This window comes from Bufo bufo, chromosome 5, assembly GCF_905171765.1.
Source record: "Bufo bufo chromosome 5, aBufBuf1.1, whole genome shotgun sequence".
Lineage (NCBI taxonomy): Eukaryota > Metazoa > Chordata > Amphibia > Anura > Bufonidae > Bufo > Bufo bufo.
In genome coordinates, this window is record NC_053393.1 from 175,050,421 (window position 1) to 175,066,074 (window position 15,654).

General features: G+C 44.4%; 1 protein-coding gene across 1 annotated transcript in view; it reads left to right on the plus strand.

Moving 5' to 3' along the window:
- Positions 1-1,502: 1,502 nt before the first annotated feature.
- Positions 1,503-15,654, plus strand: part of NAPG (NSF attachment protein gamma) — a 47,881-nt gene continuing 33,729 nt past the window's right edge. Inside the window, exons 1-7 of the mRNA XM_040432208.1 lie at positions 1,503-1,628; positions 3,499-3,566; positions 8,496-8,580; positions 11,193-11,210; positions 12,975-13,005; positions 13,313-13,422; positions 13,526-13,592. Of these exons, the coding sequence (XP_040288142.1) occupies positions 1,573-1,628; positions 3,499-3,566; positions 8,496-8,580; positions 11,193-11,210; positions 12,975-13,005; positions 13,313-13,422; positions 13,526-13,592 (435 nt within the window). The 5' untranslated portion in view covers positions 1,503-1,572. The remainder of the gene's footprint in view (positions 1,629-3,498; positions 3,567-8,495; positions 8,581-11,192; positions 11,211-12,974; positions 13,006-13,312; positions 13,423-13,525; positions 13,593-15,654) is intronic.

Below are 15,654 nucleotides of genomic sequence, written 5' to 3' on the forward strand. Positions count from 1 at the left end.
ATATACCACACACAGCTCTGCACAGTGTACAATATATCACACACAGCTCTGCACAGTGTACAGTATACCACACACATCTCTGCACAGTGTACAATATATCACACACAGCTCTGCACAGTGTACAATATACCACACACAGCTCTGCACAGTGTACAGTATACCACACACAGCTCTGCACAGTGTACAGTATACCACACACAGCTCTGCAGTGTACAATATATCACACACAGCTCTGCACAGTGTACAATATATCACACACAGCTCTGCACAGTGTACAGTATACCACACACAGCTCTGCACAGTGTACAATATATCACACACAGCTCTGCACAGTGTACAGTATACCACACACAGCTCTGCACAGTGTACAGTATACCACACACAGCTCTGCCCAGTGTACAGTATACCACACACAGCTCTGCAGTGTACAGTATACCACACACAGCTCTGCACAGTGTACAATATACCACACACAGCTCTGCACAGTGTACAGTATACCACACACAGCTCTGCACAGTGTACAGTATACCACACACAGCTCTGCAGTGTACAATATATCACACACAGCTCTGCACAGTGTACAATATATCACACACAGCTCTGCACAGTGTACAGTATACCACACACAGCTCTGCACAGTGTACAATATATCACACACAGCTCTGCACAGTGTACAGTATACCACACACAGCTCTGCACAGTGTACAGTATACCACACACAGCTCTGCCCAGTTTACAGTATACCACACACAGCTCTGCAGTGTACAGTATACCACACACAGCTCTGCACAGTGTACAATATACCACACACAGCTCTGCACAGTGTACAGTATACCACACACAGCTCTGCACAGTGTACAGTATACCACACACAGCTCTGCAGTGTACAATATATCACACACAGCTCTGCACAGTGTACAATATATCACACACAGCTCTGCACAGTGTACAGTATACCACACACAGCTCTGCACAGTGTACAATATATCACACACAGCTCTGCACAGTGTACAGTATACCACACACAGCTCTGCACAGTGTACAGTATACCACACACAGCTCTGCCCAGTGTACAGTATACCACACACAGCTCTGCAGTGTACAGTATACCACACACAGCTGTGCACAGTGTACAATATACCACACACAGCTCTGCACAGTGTACAATATATCACACACAGCTCTGCACAGTGTACAATATACCACACACAGCTCTGCACAGTGTACAATATATCACACACAGCTCTGCACAGTGTACAGTATACCACACACAGCTCTGCAGTGTACTGTATACCACACACAGCTCTGCACAGTGTACAGTACACCACACACAGCAGACTGGCAACACTGGTGTTTTTCCAGTTCACCTAGCAGCTCACGCCTCACAGAACATCACCACGTGATCACGCAGTCACTCCCCCAATAGCTCAGCCTGACTCCTCCTACACGTGTGACTGATCACGTGACCATGACATCATCAAAGGTCCTTTAGAGCCCACCGATATTACGTCTACCTTCCGGCTCCAGCGGGCACGCCCCCTGGTGACGTATGATATTATTGCAGATGCTGTCATGGCGGCTCAGAAGATCAATGAAGCTTTAGAGCATCTGGCTAAAGCAGAGAAATGGTAAGAGGAGGCCGGTGGCAGGTTTGTGGGAGCACAGACTGCCAGCCACCGGGTGATGCCCTGCTCAGGGGAGTGTGCACTCAGTGCTGCATCATCTGTCCTATGGTGGCACACTGCTGCCATCATACCCACTGTAGGGCTGGCAGAGCGAATGTATTTCCTCTTGTCTCCTGTTTGTCTTGTCACCCAGCTTTCCTAGGGTCCTGCACAGTGAATCTGGTGGTACAGTCATCCACCCATTACTCCTGTAGATGTGCCATTCAGGGGCCTGGGAAAGCTGGATGACCACCTCCGTGAGCGTAGTCTACCAGCACTCCTGGGAATAGGAGCGCCCATTTACCCCGTCTTTACTAGGTACATATTCAGTTTTTCGTAAGCCCCAACATTCTTTTTCCACTCAGTTATATAAAGTTTGCGGTCATCGTCCCCCTCCTTAATTTTCGTGCTATTTTATACTATATTTTTTTTATAAAATAGTCTTTTAAAAAAAATATCTGGTTTACAAAGAATGAAACAGAAACATTTACACTTTGTGCCACCCATACACAACCTTTGGGGATGATTTTGTAGAGATCTTCAGGTTAGCTCATTAATCTGATCAGTGGGGGTCTGATACTTGGGACCCCCGCCCATCACTGCGGTACCAAGCACAGGCGCTGTGCTGTGTGAGCTGTAAGGAGGCCGCCGTGCTCAAACAGCTGATCATGGGGGTGCTGGGAGTCGCCCCCCACCCACCTGATATTGATTGATGACCTATCCTGAGAATACGTCATCAGTATTAAAGAGGACCTTTCACCAGTTTGTCCTTAAGAAAAGCGATACCTCAACTGTAGCCCATGTTCAGTAGATGTGATATCGCATTTTTTTTCTTGATCCGCTCCTCCGTCGCGCCGATGTGCCCCTTGTTCTGTTTAGGCGCACTGTATGCTAATTAATAGCATCAGAAAACCGGAGAGGAGACATCAGCTTTTCTCCGTGGGCGTTTCTTCTATCTGGCTGTGGCGCTGTTCAATCACAGCAGAGCGCGTCACAGCCATTAAGAAAATACATGGACTACAGTGTGAGGTATCGCTTTTCTTAAGTACAAACTGGTGAAAGGTCCTCTTTAAACACCCGGAAAAGTCCTTTTTAAGGGTTTTCCGAGATTTTGATATTGACAATCAGGATAGGTCATGAATATCATTTCAGGGGGGGTCCAGCTTTCGACATCCCCGCTGTCAGCATTTAAAGCTGCACTGAAATACATTGTCAGGACTGCTGTGCATGCGCACAGGAGTCCTCTCCATTATGTTAGCACAGCAGTCCGGACTGTGTATTTCAGTGCAGCTCTGACAGCGGGGAACAGGGGGCGGTAGGAAAATAAAAAACAGAGATCTGGACTCCTTATCTGCAGTACTACGCGTGTGTTACCTCCGATTATAGCCCAGACAGACCCCCTTTAAAGGGGACCTGTTACCGGGATTTTGGGCATAGAGCTGAGGACATGGGTTGCTAGATGGCCGTTAGCACATCTGCAATATCCAGTCCCCATAGCTCTGTGTGCTTTTATTGTGTAAAAAAACGATTTGATACATATGCAAATTAACCTGAGATGAGTCCTGTCCCTGACTCCTCTCACATACAGGACTCATCTTAGGTTAATTTGCATATGTATCAAATCCTTTTTCTTTTTACACAATAAAAGCACACAGAGCTATGGGGACTGGGTATTGCGGATGTGCTAGCGGCCATCTAGCAGCCCATGTCCTCAGCTCTATACACACAATCCTGGTGACAGGTTCCCTTTAAACGACCTTCTCTCTATTTACTATGAACTGGCAGATTATGTTTGGGGGTTTATTTTGTTAATGTATTTTTCATTGTTTTATAGTTTGAAAACTGGGTTTTTAAAGTGGAAACCGGACTACGACAGCGCAGCTTCAGAATATGCCAAGGCAGGTATGTACAGAGATGATCGCAGCTCCTGTGGAACACCCCCTCCAAATGTCAAGACTGATGAGTACAGGTGTGATCAATGCTCCAGTCACCCATAGAAGTGACTGAAGCAAAGCGCACTAGCCTTCTATTCACACAGGGCACCCAAAGAACCCCATTCTTGTAATTAATGGTCCCGGCCATCAGAGCCCCAGTGATCATACATTTATGATTATGATAAATGTTAACGGAGAAAATGCCTTTTAAAGGGGTTATGCCATGACTGATGTAAAAAATCTAAATAAGACATCATGTAGTACATGCCATCCTCTTTCTAAGGGCTTGTTCACACGACCAAATTGCGGATCCCCAAAACATGGATGCCACCCGTGTGCCTTCCGCAATTTGCGGAACGTAATGGACGGCCCTTTATAGAAATGCCTATTCTTGTCCGCAAAACGGACAAGAATAGGACATGACTCATAATTTTTGCGGGGCCACAGAATGGAGCAACAGATGCGGACAGCACACGGTGTGCTATCCGCATCTTTTGTGGCCCCATTGAAGTGAAGGAGTCCGCACCCGAGCCGCATAAAATGCGGCTCGGATGCGGAACAAAACCACGGTCGTGTGAACGAGCCCTAACAAAGCTAGAACCAGCCCTGTACCTCACTTGGATCCCGAGATCTCCCCTTCATTGCTCTGCTAGATTATGTTCATCCAGGCAGCTCGGGGGGGTGTCCTTTCTGCTGCAGCTCTCTCCCTATAACAGCCACATCTTCTAACAGAACATACAGCTGGTGAGAGTGGAAGATTTAAACTGAGCACGTTCAAGCATTTCAGTGAGGGGGACAAAAAATAAGGAAAAGGCCAAACAGCAGGTGGCGCTATACAGATACAGTTTATTGAATAACTCACTGGCTATACTAAATATTTAATTACATGAAATTACAAAAGTATTGAGATCCAGGTGCTGGGTTGAAAACTGTAGAATATGTTTTGTGTCGCAACCCCTTTTAACGACTGTGGGTGACCTACTGCAGCGACCTTCATGGATCCTAATCCTGGGCAAAGCTTTCAGGCTTTCTTTTTGACTACCAATCATACCTGTAATGGTTTCATGCACTATGAACATTATGTCTTAAAATTCTTTTTTATGAAGCCCAAACTGGGACCAGCACCTCAGCTTTACGCTTTTTTTGTGGGGGGCAGCAGAGATGGGATATACAGTACATTACAGTATATATTGTTGGTCACTGAAAAATCTTTCCAGGTGTTATATTGTCACAAATGACATTTTTAAATAATTCCTGTTCCTGCAGTAAAGTGCAGGGCTTGGGGAACTACTGTTGTTTTAGACAGCAGCATGCACTTATGTTATGTATATATATATATATATATATATATATATATATATATATATATTATTTTTTTTATTATTATTATTTTATTTTTTCTACATTGACTTTAATAGGCAAAAACCCAATCTCATCTCTATTCGGTCTGCGCGCTGACAGCTGTCAGATTATATGTGGGCTTTAGAGGATTAGCCAACGTTGGGAGGGTGAAATCTGGGTTTTAAACATGTAGTTATTTTCTATTCCCATTTTCTATTGCTCCGATCCACAGATTACTTTTTAAAGCGAACCTTTCACCTGGATTTCACTTAATAAACTATCACCAGTACCTTATAGATTATCCTCATTGTGTTTCCATACAGTCTTGTGCCGCTTTCCTGCGATGTATATTGATGAAAAAAACGACTTATAAAGTCCTTGTCTCCAGCTCCTGCAGTCACGGTGGAAGTCAAGGGGGTAGCCCTTCCCTCACTCCGGGCTGTAACTCCCCTGCCCTAACCCCTCCTCTAAGCAGTGTAACTGACACCCGGCTCAGTCGCCGGGACCGCGCTTGTACAGGCGGCGCATGCGCCGTCGGTCTCAGTAGCAGCGCGATACAGTCTATCAAGCGGACTCAAGTGCGATCCTGTAACTGAGACGAGGACTTTATAAGTCGTTTTTTTCATGAATATACATCGCAGGAAAGCGGCACAAGACTGTATGGAAACAGAATGAGGATAATCTATAAGGTACTGGTGATAGTTTATTAAGTGAAATCCTGGTGAAAGGTTCGCTTTAAGAAAGAATGCCGTTATTGGTGAAGGAGGTGGGGAACTAAGATTTCCCTCCCGCCAGGACAGTGAAAGGGTTAAGGTGCATGTTCACACGGCTGTTGTATGTATAGCTGTAAATTCTTCTTTGCCGTCATATTTTGTGACCAGCCGGATTATATTCCGCTCTTGGTTTGATTCCAGTTACGGCTCTTTCTCAGAGAGTCGCTGTCTCATGATAAAGAGGGAGCACGTGTCCTACTCGTCCTTCTCAGAGGGTTTCCAGTTGTATCTAAATATCCTCAGTCATAGTATATTGGAAAGTTGTATAATGTTTTCATTCCGCCCCCTCTATTATTGCTGTCAGTGAATGGGAACTTTGCTTACATTCAGAGACTGAAATACCATACTGACATAGGCCTGCTGAGAACTTCTTAGGTCTCTTTCACACGAGCGTGACGGATTAGGTCCGGATGCATTCAGGGTGCGTTCAGTGAAACTCGCACCATTTTGCAAGCAAGTTCAGTCAGTTTTGTCTGCGATTGCGTTCAGTTGTTCAGTTTTTTCCGCGCGGGTGCAATGCATTTTGATGCGTTTTTCACGCGCGTGATAAAAAACAGAAGGTTTACAAACAACATCTCTTAGCAACCATTCAGTGAAAAACGCATCGCACCCGCACTTGCTTGCGGATGCAATGCGTTTTTAACGCAGCCCCATTCACTTCTATGGGGCCAGGGCTGCGTGAAAAACGCAGAATATAGAACATGCTGCGATTTTTACGCAACGCAGAATTGATGGGTGAAAAACAACGCTCATGTACACAGACCCAATGAAATGAATGCGTTCACGTCACGCATTGCACCCACGCGGAAAACTCGCTTGTGTGAAAGGGGCCTTACACTTCATCAGTATCACATACCTCCTGCTCTGAAAGTGTGCTCCAAAGTATCATTGCAGTTAGGCCTATTAAAGGGGTCGTCATCAGGACATTTATGGCAGATCCACAATATAGTTCATAAATGTCTAAAAGGCGCAGGTCCCACCTTTGGGAACTGCTCTTCTCTTGAGAATGGGTCCCCATCTCACGCCACTGGTAATGGAGAGTTGTGTGTCTCTTATCATTTGCTTCTTGCAGACATAGACGATCTCTCACTGGGCTATTTACAGAAGTCCCTGAGAAGTGAACGTCACGGCCTACTTTCTATTCCCAGTGGCGTGAGACAGGAGCAGGTCCCATCTCTGGAACCCACGCCTATCGGACATATATGGCACTTGTGGCTTTTTTTATGTGATTCTGCATAAATCGCTGTTTTTAAAATGAAACAACCTATAAAGTGTTGTTTTTTTTTTTAAGGTATTTTTCTTCACTTTGTGTGTTTTTAGGTCAGTGGCAGATCTCCCTTAGGCTTCTTTGTAGCACTGGAAAAATGCATGTTAAAAGTCATCTACTTAAAAAATGTCATGAAATTCATGGTGTTTTTTTTACAAGTGAAAAAAGCCACAAAACAGCTGGGAAATTATACTAAGGGCTCTTGCACACAAACATTTTTTGTCCACACCCGATCTGCATTTTTGTGGATCGGAGGCGGACCCATTCACTTCAGCAGGGCCTCACAGCATGCGGATGTGTGCTGTGCGCATCCGTATGTCCGTTCCGCGGCATCCGCAAAAATTTAGAACATGTCCTATTTTTGTCCGCATTACGGACACGGATAGGACTGCTTTGTTATGGCCCAGACAATCCGTTCCACAAAATGCAGAATGCAAACGGCCGGTATCCGTGTTTTGCCGACCACGAAACAGGCAACGATCGTGTGCACGAGCCCTAATCCTGTGTAAAATGTAAACTGGAGTTAGCACCTTCCTGCACTCCTGCCTTGTGAAATTACAACTCCCAACATGCTCCATTCACTTCTTTGGGAGTTCCAAGAACAGCCAAGCAAGTGTGTATGCTGGGAGTTGTAGTTTTACCATAGCTGAGTACCGGAGCTTGCTGATCCCTGATGTAGACGGTGTAAACTTAGGCAGGCTGTCTAGACCTGCACCAGACCTGTTAAAATCTCATCCTCTTTGCTGTTACTGTATTCCGCTCTTGATTTTCCACTTGCAAATCTGAAAATAAAATCTGCAAAGTATCAACCCCTTAAAGGGAACCTGTCATGAGATTTGAGCCCTATAAGCTAAACATATGGCCAGGTCCGTACTAATAACATAAATCCTAAACTGCACTTATTAAACCTGCTTGTGGCTCTATTAGCCCAAAAAACTGGTTTTTATAAGCTGTCACTCACCTACCTAAGGTGCCCAAGGGGTTTTACGTTAACCCAGGGTGCCCGCCCGCACCCCTCGCCGTCTGATGCCCAGCCCCGCCTCCGCAATCCTCCTGTCCCTCTGCTAGATCCGGCGCCTGCGCACTAGGCTCAGCCTGATGCGCCGCGGACTCCTGGCAGCGGCTTCGTTGAGCGAAGTGCGCATGCGCATCAGGCTGAGCCTAGTGCGCAGGCGCCGGATCTAGCAGAGAGACAGGAGGATTGCGGGGCTGAGGTGAGGATGGCGGCGCTGGGCACCAGACGGCGAGGGGTTCGGGCGGGCACCCTGGGTTAACGTAAAACCCCTTGGGCACCAATAAATGCAAAGTATAACAGACAGTTGCAGAGTCCTACATCAGGCTGTTGGCTCATTCATCGGGGGATCGGTAGCATCTTTACACTGGCCGATTATTGGGAACAAGCATTCGTATGAATCTTTATTCCCAATAATCCTACAGTGTAAATGTGCCTGTTATGGTTTGTGTTGTCGTATATACAAGTAATCATATGTTTCCTTTTTTATGTTTTTTTTTCCAGCTGTTGCCTTTAAGAATGCGAAGCAGTATGACCAGGCTAAAGATGCCTTTTTAAAGGAGGCTGAATCTTTTGAGAACAACAAAGCGTATCCTTTGTTAAAATATTAGCTTGGTTTTGTGCTTTAATCCTTTTTACATCCCATGCACGTGCAAGTTGAATTTAGCGTAAGTATTCACTTAAATGTATCTAAGCTGCAATACCAGACGCAGCCAATGGACAAGAGTGGTGCTTTTTCTCGAGGCAAACCCTCCTTAAATGGGTTTGTCCCATTACAAATACTTATCTACTATCCACAGAAAAGGGGATAAGTGTCTGATCAACAGAGGGCCGACCGCTAGGGTCTCTGTCGATCATCAAAACGAGGGCCCTATGTTCCGTGTTCAAATGGAGCAGTGGTCATGCATTCTCTCTACCGCTCTTTTCAACTCTTAGGCCCCTTTCACACAGGCGAGTATTCCGCGCGGATGCGATGCGTGAGTTGAACGCATTGCACCCGCACTGAATACCGACCCATTAATTTATATGGGGCTGTTCAGATGAGCGGTGATTTTCACGCATCACTTATGCGTTGCGTGAAAATCGCAGCATGCTCTATATTCTGCCTTTTTCACGCAACGCAGGCCCCATAGAAGTGAATGGGGTTGCGTGAAAATTGCAAGCATCCACAAGCAAGTGCGGATGCGGTGCGATTTTCACGCACGGTTGCTAGGAGACGATCGGGATGGAGACCCGATCATTATTATTTTCCCTTATAACATGGTTATAAGGGAAAATAATAGCATTCTGAATACAGAATGCAAAGTAAAATAGCGCTGGAGGGGTTAAAAAATAAATAAATAATAATTTAACTCACCTTAATCCACTTGCTCGCGTAGCCCGGCATCTCCTTGTGTCTCCTTTGTTGAAGGACCTATGGTGAGCAAAGTAAAATAGCGCTGGAGGGGTTAAAAAAAAATAATAATAATAATTTAACTCACCTTAGTCCACTTGATCGCGTAGACGGCATCTCCTTTGTTAAATAGGACCTGTGGTGAGCATTAAGTACCGTTACAGGACCTTTGATGACGTCACTCCGGTCATCACATGGTACGTCACATGATTTTTTACCATGGTGATGGATCATGTGATGACCGGAGTGACGTCATCAAAGGTCCTGGAATGAATACTCACCACAGGTCCTGTTCAGCACAGAAGGAGACAGACGAGATGCCGGCAGCGCCAGCAAGTGGATTAAGGTGAGTTAAATTATTTATTTTTTTAACCCCTCCAGCGCTATTTTACTATGCATTCTGTATTCAGAATGCTATTATTTTCCATTATAACCATGTTATAAGGGAAAATAATTCAATCTACAGAACACCGATCCCAAGCCCGAACTTCTGTGAAGAAGTTCGGGTTTGGGTACCAAACATGCGCGATTTTTCTCACGCGAGTGCAAAACGCATTACAATGTTTTGCACTTGCGCGGAAAAATCGTGGGTGTTCCCGTAACGCACCCGCACATTTTCCCACAACGCCCGTGTGAAAGAGGCCTTAGGGATTGCTGGGAGCGCTTGACTGTCTCTGGCAGTCCCAAAAAGTTGAATGGTAGTGATAGCCATCAGTGATGTTTCCAGCTCCATAGTTGAGACAGCCAGGAAGAGAGTCTGAGAAATCAGTAATGTTTCCAGCTCTGTAGAGGAGAGTCTGAGAGATCAGTAATGTTTCCAGCTCTGTAGATGAGAAAAAGTCTAGAGGAGAGTCTGAGAGATCAGTAATGTTTCCAGCTCTGTAGAGGAGAGTCTGAGAGATCAGTAATGTTTCCAGCTCTGTAGAGGAGAAAGTCTAGAGGAGAGTCTGAGAGATCAGTAATGTTTCCAGCTCTGTAGAGGAGAGTCTGAGAGATCAGTAATGTTTCCAGCTCTGTAGAGGAGAGTCTGAGAGATCAGTAATGTTTCCAGCTCTGTAGAGGAGAGTCTGAGAGATCAGTAATGTTTCCAGCTCTGTAGAGGAGAGTCTGAGAGATCAGTAATGTTTCCAGCTCTGTAGAGGAGAGTCTGAGAGATCAGTAATGTTTCCAGCTCTGTAGAGGAGAGTCTGAGAGATCAGTAATGTTTCCAGCTCTGTAGAGGAGAGTGAGAGATCAGTAATGTTTCCAGCTCCATAGATAAGAAAGTCTAGAGGAGAGTCTGAGAGATCAGTAATGACAGCCAAAACCAGAATTCCATTAAAAAAAACATAGAGATAATAGAAGAAATGTATGGATCAAGGTATGAAAAAATGAGTCCAGGACGGTAATTATATTTTTGTATTTTGTTGAACACCGTCCGAGTAGATTTTTTTTATTTTTTTTACTCAGAGAACCTCTTTAACACGACAGTGACACATAATGCAGCTACTGGACTGATCCCTCTTTGCAGATGCTTTTTCTCCTGACCTGCCGTACAGGTCTCATTATTAACAATCCAGTGTTCCTCCTAATCCTACTTTAGGGACTGTGTAAATTAAATATTGAATAGTGAAAAACTAGTAACATGGGTGATGTGTAAGGGGCTTACCGGTGAGTAGAGGGGAATGGTCGGTGTCCCATATAGTGACTATATAGAGAGCGATGTATGTATGTTTACTATGTAGCGCTTTAGTTCTTCTCAAGTAGTAAGTGTTTTTGCAACTTAATTGATTTCATGTTTTGAAGCCTTAGCCAAATTCTTCTCCTAGTCTTTTCCATGCAGCTAAGTAAGTATTATCTATACAGCTGGCTGTGCATTAATGACCTAGCAGAAGAGTTTAATGTACATCACAATGCAAAAACTGTTTTCATTCCTTTCAGGGCTTTAAAGGGTTTTTCGGGAGTTAAATATTAGTAACCTATCCATAAATCGTCAATATTTGATCAGTGGGGTCTGACTCCTGGTACCCTCACAGTCAGCTGTTGGAAGAGGTCGGCGACGTGATTGGGTTTGGTCTCCAATACCAAGCACAGCCGCTGGATAATGTGCAGCCCTGGGCTTAGTATGCTATGAAGGAACCATCTTGTTTGTCTGAGCACCGCAGCCCCTTTAAACAGCAGGAATGCGGTGGGTTGGACCCCTACCATTGATGACCTTTTCTGAGGATAGGTCATCAATATTTCACTCCCCAAAAAAACATTTAATCCCTTAAAGATTAGATGGCTAAATTTTGTAAGACCACAACAAGAAAGTTCTTCAGATCTTTTTTTCTTCTATGATGTAGACTTCCAATCTGTGGCAGAAACAATCCACAAGGATTTCCCACTGAAATCTATGGAGTGCAGTTTGTGGATTTTGGAACAAAGTTTTATGTTGTACATTCTTCTGCTGGGTCCTTTACAATCTTATATGTAATGCACCGTTCAATAAACCATCCTTTCCATTGCATGATATGAAGGCGTTTTACTGGGAACTACATTAGGATGTCATTCATGGCAGGGTGGATTTAAAGGGGTTTTCCAAGATTCTGATAATCATGACCTATCCTCAGGATAGATCATGAATATCAGATAGGCGGGGGTCCGACACCTAGGACCCTGCCGATCAGCTGTTTGAGGAGGTATTGTGCTTAAAGGATTAGCTGTCAGTCACTGAGTAGCACCACCTACTAGACCTCGAAGTATGGAAAGAGCAGAGATTTAAAAGAATAAAATACAAGTTATGTCTGCGTTCTAGCTTGCTGCCTGCATATAGGACGAAATGGTCAACGTGATGGGGTCACTTTAAGGTAGTACTTAGACAAGTTTTTTATTGTCAGTTTTTGCACACGATTTTTGCAATCATCACATACAAAAAACACAACAGAAAATGCCTGTGTGAATACAACCTAAGGATAAAAGCCCTGCCATGTAAGCAGGTTCCTCAGGGGGATTACTCATCAGCCCTGCCTTGTAAAACATAATTACAGTATAAAGTTGTCAGTAGACAATAGCTATTCTTGTCCCTTGTTTACGAGCTCATTGCTCCTGCTTAGTTGAGTGTGTAGTATGGACTGTGCAGGAGTGAGAAAGCTGGGAAGAGAGTCTGAGAGATCAGTAATGTTTCCAGCTCCGTAGATAAGAAAGCTGGGAAGAGAGTCTGAGAGATCAGTAATGTTTCCAGCTCCATAGATGAGAAAGTCTAGAGGAGAGTCTGAGAGATCAGTGATGTTTCCGGCTCTGTAGATAAGAAAGCTGGGAAGAGAATCTGAGAGATCAGTGATGTTTCCAGCTCCATAGATAAGAAAGCTGGGAAGAGAGTCTGAGAGATCAGTAATGTTTCCAGCTCCCTAGATGAGAAAGTCTAGAAGAGAGTCTGAGAGATCAGTAATGTTCTACCTGAACAGGCAGCAGTTTTGTTACTCCGGTAGTTACAGAGGACTCTAGGTTTAGAGGGCGGTGGTAGAACTTATCGATTCTTATAGTGCATGCCCCCCACTCTTCACAGCTTGCGCATTGAATAAATATGCTACTGTAATCATTATTTATTTTATTTTATTTTATTTTATCAGAGCCTATGAACAAGCAGGAATGATGCTGAAGGTGAGATCTGATCAACCAGATGGCGTAGATTGCTGATTGACATGTTGTTATATTTTCTTTTTTAGTCCTTTATCCTGTGGTGTTTTACTGCCTAGAGCAGGGGTCAGCAACCTCTGGCGCTCTACTTCTTGTGAAACTACAACTCCCAGCATGCTCTATTCACTTATGCTGTGTTCCAAGAAAAGTCAAGCAAATGTGCATTCTGAGAGTCGCAATCTCACCACGATGGCCTGCCGGAGGTGGTTGATCCCTGGCCTAGAGCACTACAAAGCAGTACATTTAATTTCCATTTTCCTTCATAATTAAGGAGATGCAGAAGCTCCCTGAAGCCGTCCAGTTGATAGAGAAAGCCAGCATGATGTATCTGGAGAATGGAACGCCTGACACTGCTGCTATGGCCCTGGAGCGGGCTGGGAAGTGAGTCAGTAGGACATGAGCATGTCTGTTCCACAACCATAATCTGCAGTATGGCGCGTAACTCTCCGACAACAGAATGACTGTACACCTTCTCTGATTCCAGGCTTATAGAACATGTAAATTTGGAAAAAGCTGTCTACTTATATCAGCAGTCTGCGTCCGTCTTTGAGGTATGCTTGTGATTCTGCAGTGCCGTCAAGTAAGAGTGCCCTTAAAGGGCTTCTGTCACCCCACTAAACAGTTTTTTTTTTTTTTGGTTACTTATAATGCCTATAATGCGATTTATCCATACATACTGTAATTAATCATTTTCGTTCAGCAGATTCTGTTAAAAACGTACTTTTAAAATATGCAAATTACCTTGCTACCAGCAAGTAGGGCGGCTACTTGCTGGTAGCAGCCGCATCCTCCTAGCCTAAAGACGCCCCCTCCGCATGCTGATTGACAGGGCCAGCGGACGGGATCTTTCTCTGCTGGCCCTGTTTGCATTCAAAATCTGGCGCCTGCGCCGTACATGTCTTCAGTCTGCGCATGCGCACTGAGAGGCGGACGCTTGCTCGGTCGCTCCATCCTCAATGCGCCTGCGCCGATGATGTCACATCTACACCCGGCGCAGGCGCATTGAGGAAGGAGCGACCGAGCGAGCGTCCTCCTCTCAGTGCGCATGCGCCGACTGAAGACAGGTACGGCGCAGGCGCCAGATTTTGAATGCAAACAGGGCCAGCAGAGAAAGATCCCGTCCGCTGGCCCTGTCAATCAGCATGCGGAGGGGGCGTCTTTAGGATAGGAGGATGCGGCTGCTACCAGCAAGTAGCCGCCCTACTTGCTGGTAGCAAGGTAATTTGCATATTTTAAAAGTAAGTTTTTAACAGAATCTGCTGAACCAAAATGATTAATGACAGTATGTATGCATAAATCGCAGTATAGGGATTATAAGTAACCAAAAAAAAAATAAACAGTTTAGTGGGGTGACAGAAGCCCTTTAAAGGAAATGTGTCACCAAAAATGTTATCTGACAGTTAAAACCAGATAGTAACACATCTCCTTTTTCTAATCCGTTTTTATTTTCTGATTGTAGATTTTTTTTTTTTTTCCTTCTATTTACTGAACATGTTTATGGGGGCGGCCATCTTGCCTGAGCTGTTCTTAACAGCATTTAGTCTACTTTCACACTCTCGTTTTGGCTTTCCGTTTGTGAGATCTGTTCAGGGCTCTCACAAGCGGTCCAAAACAGATCCGTTTTTGCCCTAATGCATTCTGAATGTATAAGGATCCGTTCAGAATGCATCAGTTCAGTCTCCATTACGCTTTGGAGGTGGACTGCTTGCAGCGTTTTGGTGTCCGTCTGATGAAACTGAGCCAAACGGATCCATCCTGGCACACAATGTAAGTCAATGGGGACGGATCCGTTTTCACTGGCACAATAGAAAATGGATCTGTCTTCCATTGACTTTCAATGGTGTTCATGACGGATCTGTCTTGGCTATGTTAAAGATAATACAAACGGATCCGTTCTGAACGGATGCAGACGGTTGTATTATCTGAACGGATCCGTCCATGACGGATCCGCACAAAACGCGAGACACAATAGTCAGGATAGAACCTCACTGACTTTTATGGGAGAGTTTTCCAGGCATGCTCTGTGCCCTGTGCAGAGGTCATTGTACAAGGAAGGAATAGATAAGATTTGACAATTGCCTATTGTGAATGGTGGACCCTGTCTTATCTGTACACAGAGGTGATATCATTACAGACAGGATTAGAATGAGTTAACTGCAGTAAAGTGATCTGTACAAATTATTAGACCTAGTGGCCAGTACCAAAAAAACTGCAGGATTTGGGGTTTTAGTTTAAATCTAAAAAGTGACATGGAAGTTTAAAAAATAACGTCCTCAAAAATGATTAAAAAATATGTTAAACATAAAAAAAAGTACTTTAAGCAGTAGGTCTTTATCTGATGACGGCTGAGTGAACACATTTGGCTTTTTCTGTATCAGACATCGGACCCCCAACTATCAGACATTCATGGTATATCTAAATGACATGGCGTAAATGTCTGTAGTGGAAAATATTTATATACTTATATGAATTCTTATTGTGTTTGCCTATGTATGTATTAATAATTTGAAACCAGATCCAGACTGAACCCTGGGTACAGATGGCATGTGTTACGTAAACTGAGATGCATGATCTAGCCAGTAATACGTATAGGCTTATGAATTGCTTTGTGCT